At 38.7% G+C, this 12,336-nt stretch overlaps 1 protein-coding gene and 1 pseudogene across 1 annotated transcript; both read right to left on the bottom strand.

The window, feature by feature from the left end:
* Nucleotides 1-1,465: 1,465 nt before the first annotated feature.
* LOC123454834 lies at nt 1,466-1,751 on the bottom strand (annotated as a pseudogene).
* Nucleotides 1,752-4,361: 2,610 nt separating this feature from the next.
* LOC123454589 (vomeronasal type-1 receptor 4-like) lies at nt 4,362-5,309 on the bottom strand. Its single transcript, XM_045133284.1, has one exon. The coding sequence runs from the start codon at nt 5,307-5,309 to the stop codon at nt 4,362-4,364; it is 948 nt and encodes a 315-aa protein (XP_044989219.1).
* Nucleotides 5,310-12,336: the final 7,027 nt, after the last annotated feature.

Here is a 12,336-nt window from a genome sequence, read left to right on the forward strand (position 1 = left end):
GGAACTACATGTAGCCTAGTTTTATTCCAGCTGTCTGTCTGCTGGTCTACACAGAGGAGGTTTCCAGCTCAGCTCGTGCAAGATTTCTGTGTCTTGTAGCACAAGTATGTGGAGACTTCCGCAATAGGTCTTATCATCTACTCATCGTGGGAAACCATGAGTCTTGGCAATGGCCTCTATTGTTTTGGGCATCAGGGACCTCCCTGGCCAAAACCCTACTGGAAAATATCTCATCCCTGATGCTGAAAATTTTCCTAGCAACCTATGGCTTCTTGGTGTGCCATTGTCCAAAAGTGGATTTCCATGTGACTTATTAAAACCCTCTTAGATTTTGATTGGTCCTCCCCCACCTTTCCTTTACTCAGTCTCTTCACCTGACCTCATTTAGTCCTTACCACCCCATTAATCTGTTCTCCTACTTACATGTATACAATATTATCCTCTTAAGTCCCCCAACACATGCCTTTTTAGTCATTTTATATCCCCCTTCTAGCTGAATGTTCTCTGCTACCGAATTTAATTACAACTCACATAGAAGTCCAATCATTTGTAGCTAGGATCCATATATGAGAGACTACGTGTGATATTTGGCATTCTGGGCCTGGGTTACCTCACTAAGTATAATATTTTCTAGATCCATTCATTTTCATGCTAATTTCAAAATTTCATTTTTCTTTACTACTGGGTAGAACTCCATTGTATAAATGTGCCATATCTTCATTATCTACTCAGCAGTTGAGGGACATCTAGGATGGTTCCATTTGCTAGATACTGTGAATTGAGTGGCAATAAACATTGTTGAGCAAGTGTCTCTATGGTACTGAGTCATGTCTTTTGGATATAGTCCTAGGAGTGGTATAGCTGGGTCATGTGGTAAATCTGTTTTTTTAAACAAGAAGTTTATTTAAACAAGACCTTGGATTGATGGGAAACTCTAGGATTCACTATTTTTAGAGTAATTGATCCCTACTTAAAGACAAATTGCCCTACACGTAACAGCTATGTACTAAAAAGTTATAAAATTGCCATTGGTTTTACAATGAGAAATGAAAAAATTAAAATTCTCCAATCAAACAAGGTATGTAAGGATTTTTATGTCTTTTTGTGTCAAAACAATGAGAGCAAAATAATTTACTGGACTCTGAAGATAGAGCTGAATGAGCAAGCCACGAATGGAGAAAGGGGCATTTTCACAGAACCAGTACTTTTCCCATGCAATCTCCATTTAATGAAAATGAAAACATAGTCTATTTAGTTTAAAAAGAAAAGGAAAAGTGAAGTATGCTAGTGCACATACACAATGTTACTGTATGTTTAAGAAAGAAATGGGGAAGCAGATAATGAAAGAATAGAGAAAACTATACTGTAGTAGTCAGGATGTGGTGGAACCAAATTGCAGTTTTCTAATTGAGAATGTATTCTTGGTCTGTAACAAAATCCTGGTGTAAAGTAGCAGGTTCCCTTTTTAGTAGACACCTCCCGTGTGTTGGTGGAACACATCAGTTGTATCTTCATCTTCCATTTCCAACTGTGCAGGGGTGTCTGTTTGAATTTTTGGCTGCCCGTCAAATCAGAATGTGATCTGCCTCATTGACAAACCCTGTCATTCGCAATAAGCTTTCATGAGTTTACTAAGTGCTGGATGCCTCTTCATGGTAAACTGCACCACAGAACCATCCTGCCCTGCAACCTTCAAATTAATATGATCATTGTTCTCAATCTTGACCTTCCTTGGGTTTCTCAATGGCCATGGCAAGTACAGGGTCTCCTCAGCAGCCACTTCACAGAAGAGTTTCTAGGTCCGCACCAAACGTACACACAACAGCACCAGGAGAAAATTGATGAAACAAAGTGCAGGTTATTTGAAAAATAAAGATTGATAAACCCTAGCCAATTTGGTCAAGGAAGAAAACAGCGAGGTCTCAAATTAACAAAATCAGAACTGGAAAAAGAGAGATCATAACAGACATTAATGAAAATGGAAGAATCATCAGGGCATACTTCCTAAACCATTTTTCCACAAAATTCTCAGTGAATTCACACAATCACAGAAAGATAAACAGTGTGTGGTCTCACTTATCTGTGTTTCCGAACCTGGACCAGCTTGAGATGCGGACATGCGTGACAGGCAACTCAAGGCATAAACAATAAGGATGGAAGGTTTTGGAGTGAGGGGAATGGGATGGTGGGGAAAACCCAACACAAAACTAAATCCAAAATGAGCTGCTACCATAGAAACCTTTATATTTGGAGATAGACTAAAATATATAACCTACAACAGGAGTAAGCAGGGAGCTCCTCACTATAAGGGCCCTGGAGAGGGTAGGATGAAGCCTAAGCTTAAAGTTGGTTTTTTTGGTTTGTTTGTTTTTTTTTTTTTTGTCTCTGACCTGTAATTCCCAGTACCAGAAATTGTTGCTGCCCACAATGAGCTGTTCATCAAAGGGACCTGTGAGCACCCCCAAACAAGACAGGTTTCTGTCAAAGCACTTGATTCCACATCTGAGGCAAAAGGTAAGACCGCATTGTTGAAGACACCATATGCTGCTGACACAGAGCATGGAGAGACCTGGCTGGAATCAGGAAGAGAACCAGTCCCCAGACAGTTAACCCATCTAGTGCAGGAAAGCCCTATGTGCTAAGGGGGAACATGGCCAACAACAGTCTGAGCAACCACAGGTCTAAGCTACTCAGAAACAAACACGCTGACAGGATGTATGTGCCAGGGCAATGTGTGGCACACAGCTTTTGCGGGTGATCAATATCTTTGTGATAGTGTAAGAGATCTGCTAAGTGTAAAGGAGCTCCTATCTGGAATTGGGAACCAGATCACTATCCTATGGAGACAAAGACTATGCTCTCCAGTGTCAAGCTCTCACTAGTCTTTGGCTAAAAGAAGGATTACATACATCAAATTCTCCCTAAATTAATCATGCTTGTCCCAGTTAATCTAAGCTCACTTCACTCTCTGTTTGAGAGTCTGTTCTTTTTCAGAAGAAATAAAATTGCCTTTGCACCTCAGCGAAGCCATAGCTGAAAGCACAGAGGAACTGGAGAGACAAGCAAGAGTGCCACCTCCATGCTGAACCTGATAATCAGCACCAGGGTGAAGAGACAGACCCTGAGGCTACTCAACATTAACAAACCAAAGATCCACACACTCCTAAAAGCTCACCACTGATATATCCTTAAAATTCTCCTACCATGGCTCAGAGAATTTTGTGAAAGTAGGGACAGAAAAATCATAAGAGGCACAGGTTGAGATATGCCCAGAGACATTCCGTTTCCCCCAAAATAACTGCTCTCACAATGCATAACCAACATCCCAGTAGGGAATACCTGCAACCCCATTGAGGATCATTCCCAGTAGAATGGGGGCAAGGACGAGGGAAACAAGTGTACTAACATGTGATATATCCATACAAAATATGTTGTTAATAATGATAATAATAATGAAAAAAGAAAAAAGTATTTTATTGCCATTTTTAAAATTAAAAATTTCACTTGAGGTACTATTAATCACTTCAATTTTCAATTATTAGATATTATGATTCAGAAGCTGTTTAGATATAGATCATTTGCATTCTTTAGATGTACATTTAAATTAAAAGAATCAACCAATTTTTATAAACTCTAGCTGAATATAAGTATCTGAACAGAAATTCTTGAAATAAAAGGCTAATTATTAAAAAATATACAACAACCACCTTTCTTTATTGCCTAATAAATTGTTCAAATATGAACTGACCAAAACAGCCATTTATGTGTTTGTGATTAAGTGCCACACTTCATAGCCAGGTGATGGAGCCTTTGGAGTTAGTCTTCCTGGAGGAAGTGTGTCACTGTGAGTGAGCCTTGGGATTTTATAGCCCAGTCCAGTTTGCCAATGCTAGATAGCATTTTTATTCTACTTCCTTCCTGTTTATGTGACAAGGTATGATGTAGTTTGTCTGTTCATGCCATGCCTCCTCTTCCATGATTGAAGCTTCACCTCAAAACTCTAAACTGGAAATTAAACTTCACTTTCTAAAACAAGTCAAAGACAGTAATGTACATAGTTTAACATTTTTGTGTCTCATAAGTAATCTCAGGGCTACCTTGGATGTTCTAAGACATTCGTTTTCAGTGCTCATAACTTAGTGGAGAGCTGTGGACATGCAAAAATGAAGACATAGTTGCTACTGAACATTCCATGGTGTTCAGCACATCTGCACAAAACTGAATTTTCTGCAACATCTGGCAATCATATCATGATAAGATGCAGTCAAACAGTGATTCCACAGCACTGGAGTCTGAAATCTCAATCCAATGTGTGTCTCCTATAGCATCTCTGCAGGTAGAGGTCTGATATGGAGTCAAGATCAGCTACTGAATGTATTTTGAGTACATGAAATTCTCAGTATAGAAAAGGATGAAATAAATTGAAAAATGATTTTATTATTCCTCATAAGTAAGAAAGGGCAAACGGTTGGGTAGCAAGATGACAAAATGGCATTAATTCCTTCCAATCTTGGGATTTTATTGGGTGTGTAGAATTCATAAAGGGTGATAAAGTTACCCAACCAATAAAAGAACACAAAGCAACTTACCAGCAAAAGGATGCTTTGAGTGGCTTTGGTTTCAGGAGATGTCTGGGAGGAGAGGCTCCGGCTATGGACATGCCGGGTTCTCCTATGATGTGTGAAAAGGAGATTCACCATGTAGAGGCTGGTTGACATCATGAGTACCACAAGCAGGAGATCTCGAGTCAATAATATAATGAAAAATGGCAGTGAATTTTCATCCCTAGAATCCCTGGTCTTACAGAAAGCATGAACATAACCCTGGCCAGCATGACTGGCATTGTTCTTGGCTATTACAGTATGAATGATATGAATGTAAATGAGCATGTTGATGACCCAGGAGAAAAAGAATGATGGAAAGATCCATTTAGAGAGTTTAGGTTTCAACCATGCCCACTTAGTGTTACTGGGACTGATGGCTATGGCTTGAAATGTACTCAGAAAAGAGGTAGTACAGATGGAAAGACCCCGGGTAACTCTGTAGATATACAAGATTGCCTTACAACCAGCATCATTGAGAAATCGTCTCACTCCAAAAGATGATGCAATATAAGGTATCAACAAGAAGACAACTGTGAAAACATTGGCCATTGTCAGGTGCATGAAAATGGAATCTATGGGCTTCAGCAGATAACGATGAGCTAAGAAGATGTACACGTAAGACAGGAAGAGCAACGAGTTCCCTATGACGGCGATACAGAACTCAGATGTGAGGAAAATCCCCAAGGTCGTGACACTTGGAAACATGATCAGAATGATGCTTTAGATATTATCAGGTTTGTCTAGGGTACATTGAAAAGAAATGGAATGTTCAAAAAGAATTTTAAAAATAATTTTTGATGAAAAATATGCAGATTTACAGTTCAGGAGTAGAGGGAGCTGGTCCAATATCCAATACCTTTGTATTTCATGTCCTGAGATCACATTTTGGAATTGGATGCTGGATTCTTGAGACCCTTACAGGATACAAGGATCTGAGCATCAGGGAGAATTAAATGTAAACACTCTGAATCCTTCAAAGTGAAGCCGGAGGACATGTTGGTCTGTTGAGAGACAAATTTGTATATCATTAGCCATTTTAGTTAGGTATACAGTATTATATTTTTTCTTTAGTTGTGTTTCAAAGCTATAGTATTTCTAAAGTGCATGTTACACACACACACACATATTATTTAGAAAAACATGGACAGTAATGCACATATTTTATTTTTTTGGCACCTCTGCAAAATTCAGGGCTACCAGCAGTGTTCTAAGGTGTTTATTTTAAATGGAAACTTTATGTACTTATTAGAGATAGAGGGTGGGAGAGAGAGAGATCAAGACAGAGTGAGTGAGAATGGGCAGGCCAGGGCCACTAGCCATTGCAAATGAACTCCAGATGCATGTGCCACCATGTGCATTTCGCTTATGTAGGACCTAGAGGATCAAGCCTGGGTCCTTAGGCTTTGCAGGCATGCATCTTAACCACTACACCATCCGTCCAGCCCGTAAAGCAATTATTGTTAGCGTTCTTAACTTAGTGGAAAGCTGTGGACTTGCACACAGGAAGACAGAGCTGCTACTGAGGATTCCACAGTGTTCAGCACATCTGCACAAAAATGCATCTTCTGTAACAACAGACAGTCATATCTTGATGAGATCCAGTCTCACAGAGATTCCATGTTTCCTCCGGTTGTAAATGTGTAAATTCCAACTTCCAACTTTGCTGTCAAGGCATTCTGTGTGGTTCTTATGTAACTAGAATTAATGAGATTTTCAATATACTTAGAATATAATGATATGGGATTCATGAATAGTGTATAAGATTTTGAGATTTGTGAAATTTATACTAAAATTGATATTATTAAGTTATTGTCTTTTATGCTTTACTATTATTTCCAAGCAAAATCTATCCTTTGCTTGATCTCCTGTTTGTCACCTAACATATAGTCCTTGATTCTTAAATGGAATCTGCAAATTCCAAGGAAGTTTTCTTTATGTAGTTGAAGTCCCTAAGAGCATCTCCATGTATTGATCTGTGTTCTCTTAGTGTGCAACAAATCCCTCCTATACCAAAACTATTCTCATTATGTACTGTGAGTGATCAATAATCTAATTAAATTGGCATGCATCCCACTGGACTATCATTTTTCCATAACTTCCTTCGCTTGTGCATCTGACTTACATGGGTCCTGGAAAATTGAACCAGGGTTTCTTTGGCTTTGCAAGCAAGCACTTAAGCCGCTAAGTGACCTCTACAGCCCCATACCTTCCTTTATGTAATGTCAAAATGTTTCAAGTGCTGCTTTGATTGTTTTTGAGACAATGTTTGGAAACATATTTTAGGCTATACCAGAATTTATTATCCTCCTGCCTCAGGCTTCCAGGTTCTGGCTTCATAGTGCTAAAACTCAGTGCTAAAACTCCAAGCCCATTTGTGGTTGTTGTTACTGCATATTAATTCTACAAAATAATAGATTGCATTGTAGAATTTTCACGTATGTGTACATTATATTTTGATCATATTTGTGCCTTTATTACTTCCTTTACCCCTGAAGCCCTGCTCTACTTCCACTTACACACCCAGAACCACCCCTTTTACTTTCATGAAGAGTCCATACAGGAGAGACCAGGGAAAGCTTATGTCTGTGAGTTATATTTACTAAGAAAATGACTTTCAGTTCCATCAATGTGCCTGTAAACAAGATGATTTTTCTTGGGGCTGGTGTGATAGTTCAATGGAGAGGCACTGGCTGGGCAAACAAGAGCGTGCAACAACCTGAGTGTGATCTCCTATCATCTAGGTTCCTGAACAAAACCCCTGTAGCTCACAATCTTAAACAGTCACTCAACCAATGGGATCTCATGAAGCTGAGGAGTTTCTTCACAGACAAGCAAACAATAAGCAAAGCCAATAGATTAGCCACAGAATGGGAGAAAATATTTCTGGGTTGTTCAACTGATAGAGGCCTAATCTCTAGAATCTACAAAGAACTCAAAATCTAAACAATAGAAGTCAAACACCCCACTCACAAAATGGGACAAAGAGCTGAACAGGCATATTATATTGAATACTGAATATATTGGGGGCCATCTATTCTATTCAAACCACCACACAAACATAAACCCTCTCTCCAATATCAAGCTACCATCAATCATGGGCTACAAGAGGGCACACCTATTAAAATCTCTATAAAAAAAGGAAGGGTTATTTCATTTGTCCTAGAATTAACTTACTCTCCATTGGAGAATCTGCATTTTTTCTTCAGATAGATGCAGATCCTAAGGAGAGAGCCACCCCATTATACCTCATAATAGCCCTGGCTGAGCCGGGCATGGTGGCTCATGCCTTTAATCCCAGCACTCGGGAGGCAGAGGTAAGAGGATCTCTGTGAGTTCTAGGCCACCCTGAGACTACATAGTAAATAATATAATATAATATAATATAATATAATATAATATAATATAATATATATAATATATAATATATATATTATATATATGTATATATATAATATATATAATAAATATAATATAATATAAATTCCTTGGGGGAAAAAAAAAAAAAGCACCGGCAGAAACTAAGGAAAATTTAGAACAAGCAAGGGTTCTCTTTTCAAGATAAACCAGATACCAGCACAAGGGGGAAGGAGACCAACACACAGAAAAATCAACTCAACCAAATCAAAGAGCCAGAACCTCAGAGGCCCCCAACACCTCATCACTGAAGCAGACCAAAATTAAACCCAACATGGCTCAGGGAAATTTTGCGGAAGAGGGGGCAGAAAGAATGTCAGAGCCACATGTTGGGTCATGATATGCAGAGACATTTATCATACCAATAACTGTGGGCTAACTCCACAAGGCATGACCCATATACCTCAACAAGGAGGGGCCAATGGAGAGGGGGTAGGTCATGAATGAGCCTAATAATGGCACCAAACTGCCTGTATTTGCTGAATAGAAAACTAAGTTTAAAAAGAAGTAAACAATAAAAGCATATTTTTTTAAAAAAGAGAAAAAATAAAGTATGAATATATTTCACTTGAAAAAAAATGCAGAACATCAATAGCTCAAAATCCTGTTATGTTTGGAATGCTAGAGTCATTCTGTTTGACAAAGTGGAGGTTCCAACCATGTTCACTCTAATGTTGTGATGCTGGATCCCTACTCTTGTCTCTAGCTTTTATTTACCTTTACGGAGAACTGCAGGGTTGTTCATTCAAGTGTTATCTGACAAATTTCACTAAGAGAACTAATTACTGATACTTTTCCATGAACAACCATTTAAACTGTCCTACTTTACTTTATCTTCTTAGTATTTGTGGGAGTTCCAGGTCCTCCCACAGACCAAGGTGTTACTAAAATTGAGTTCGTGGTTTCTGCCGCAAGCATGCAGACTCCTGTTAGGGATGAGGAGCTCCTCACTGCGGCAGATCTGAATTCTAGCCTGAGGTATACAGAGTGAGCTCTGGGGGTCCTGCTGCTTCAGTTAAACCTGCTGGGTGTGTGGGTGTGTCTTTCCCTACTTGAATCTCTGAGTGGTAGCCAGCTTCCTTCACCATCAGTGGAACTTTCTCTGGATGTGTAAGCTACAAATAAATCCTGTCCTATACAAACCATGTCTAGTTTGGAAGTTCATCCCAGCAAAGTGGGATGAGAAACAGTATTCAGTTACTACTTTCTTTCTTAGAGCATAGATTTTATTATGTAGAATTTTGTTACTTAGTGCTTTTATATTTTATTGGATTTTAAATGATCATGTAGAGCAATGGGCTTTGTTATGGCATTTGTGAACATTTTGCATTTATTGATCCTCTTTTCCCATTCTCCTCCCTGCTCCTCAGCCAAACCTGCTGGTTGACATCTCTCTTCCCTTGCCCCCATTCTGTCTTCCTCTCACATGAGTTATATTATATGTACATCATCTCACTTAACATCTCTTTATCTCTTATAGTTCGTTTTGATTTTCCCTTTCCCATATAAACAAAATATGGTCACAACAGAAATTGAATGAAGAATTATTCTTTCTCTGTGATCCTAGCTAATTTTGTTATTTTAATAACTTCTACTTCTCCAGAGTTTCCCACAGAAGTCATGTGTTCAAGTAAGAAAGTGCTTTGATACACTGGGTCATCTCTCCTTGATTTCTTTTTATGTAGTTCAGAATAACTAATAGAACTATTTAAACTTGAAAATATAGTACGTTATCAAACTAAATCTAAGGGAATAGAATTATTGAATATAAGAAAACCTATTCTTCAAGAACACAAAATATAAATTTGTATGTGAACTACATGTATTATCAGTGTATCATGTCAAAATACATCTAATTTTAAAGGAGGCATAACAAAACAAACCATTAAAAATTGATCTTAACAATGTCTCCCAATAATTATCAGAGCCAACAGAAAAGTAGAAATAAAGATACAAAAAATTGAACGTAACAGTTTATACTATTGAGATAAAAAATAATGGCACACAAGACCACAGGATATGATTCTTTTCTGTCAGGCACATGTGAAGGAAATAGTAAATATCATTATGTAGCCAGCTCAGAAGAAAGTAACCACAAAATAAGTTGTACTAATTACAATGAAAAACATCATTATGAAAGTGAACTACAGAATGTGTACTATAGACACCAGAGTGAAGAATAAACAAGATATTTACAACGAAACAAAGACATTAAAAAGGTAACAGACTCGGGCTGGAGAGATGGCTTAGCGGTTAAGCGCTTGCCTGTGAAGCCTAAGGACCCTGGTTCGAGGCTCGGTTCCCCAGGTCCCACGTTAGCCAGATGCACAAGGGGGTGCACGCGTCTGGAGTTCGTTTGCAGAGGCTGGAAGCCCTGGCGTGCCCATTCTCTCTCTCTCCCTCTATCTGTCTTTCTCTCTGTGTCTGTCGCTCTCAAATAAATTAAAAAAAAAAAAAAGGTAACAGACTCTATCATAAAGGAGCTAAATGGATAAAAGCAGAAAATAACAGAGAATGAAACAAGGACAGTAAAATCAAAGTTATTGGCAGCTCCCTGTAAAGACTGCATCATTGCCCAGTGTGAAGGTAACATCACCAGGATTGAAGGTTGAACACAGTAATTGGAAAACCAGGACTGTTTCTGAAAATATATTATCATGTCTACCTATGCTGATAGATACACATATCTAGAAGAATTAACATCTCATGAAACATGTTACAATGATATAAATTATCAGGTTGCAACACCCCATTTAAAAAAATCAAATAGTGTACTATAACAGATCCTAAACTACTAAATTAATGAGAAAATAGTCAAAATAGTTATGAAATAATGATATGAAAGAGAAAGAGTGGTAAGAAAAATGAGTGGGAAATAAAGATCTATAAAAGAAAATCAAGGGAAGAGAAAGATGAAAAAACAGTCCAAGAAAGTGTAGACTGAGGGAGAGTTAAAGTGGAAAGGTCTCTTTACCTCCCTCTTTCTCATTCTCAAGGCTGGTGCTGCAAACCCTCACTCAGGCGGTCTGGGTCCCACAGTCCTGAGGCATCTTAGCAAGGCTGCCTTGCAGGAGCCAGGACTAAATCAGGGACAGAATGACAGGACTTTCCCTCCCAGTGGAGGAGTCCCAGCTTGTCACCTGTGGCGTGGATGATCTTGTTTACCGTGCATCATTTGGATGAGCCCAGAGGGAAAGTGAGTCTCATGATAACTTGAGCTCACTCAGCAACACTATAGAGTGTCTGTTTGAGAATTCATACAGTCCCAAGTTGAAGTACATCAGAAAGTTAAACTTGAGGGTCTGGGAGTTCATTAAAGTTTCCCTGCAGCTGATGAAAATGACCACAACCCTTGAAAGAAGCTGAACCCTGAGCAGGACTCCAGAGAATACGTCCTCTGCTGGCTGGAGACAATTGCTTTTCCACTGTTGCAGCGAATTTCCTTTACTTCTTATTCCACGCAGCACATGACACCAGGATTTATGGTTAATTTTGTCTCTGCAGTTAAGGGATCAACTTTGGGTATTTTGTTTGCTATAGACATAAAATGATGAGAACGACTGCTTAAAATTTGTTGTTTAAATTTCCAAACTCATCAGTTGTTTAACATAGTTATTTATATCCCCCACCACATCTCAAAATTGAAATATCAATATTCAGACATATTGTGGATCATATAGTCCAAGAGAGAATTAACAAAGGAGTGTGTGCATGTCCAATATTTCTGCTAAATATCACTCAGTGCCCAGGGTGTCCCACCCACCAAAGATAACTTCTTCACAACTGGCACTCATGCTCCCATAAAGAGTCAGATTGATAGACTAAACATTCTGCTGACTGAAGCATACATGATACCCATATTTTATTCTATGTTATTTGGTTTTGTGTTTATGCTTGTTTTTGACTTTTTATGCATATGAATGTTGATGTGTGTGTATGAACGTTTGTATGTGTGTGCATTGGTGTGTCTCTTTGCAAACCTGTGGAACCCAGAGGATAACCCTTGCTGTTACCTTAGTCAGGTCCCCCAGTTATTTTTGAAACAGGTTCTTCCATTGCCTTGAACTCACTTATTAGGCTAGATTACCTGGGCAATGAGCTCCAGGAAAAATGCTTTTCTCACCAACCCAATGCTGGGAATTTTCGGGATGTTCCACCACATCTGGAATTTTCATCAGTCCTGAGATCTAACTCAGGTCCTCAAACTTATGAGACAAGCACTTTTCATCCCGGCCCTGTTTGTCATTATCATTAGCACCATGGATTTAACATCAGATCCTAGTGGTAAGGGAGTATGGCACATAATAATTTAAAAAAT

This window comes from Jaculus jaculus, chromosome 14, assembly GCF_020740685.1.
Source record: "Jaculus jaculus isolate mJacJac1 chromosome 14, mJacJac1.mat.Y.cur, whole genome shotgun sequence".
NCBI lineage: Eukaryota > Metazoa > Chordata > Mammalia > Rodentia > Dipodidae > Jaculus > Jaculus jaculus.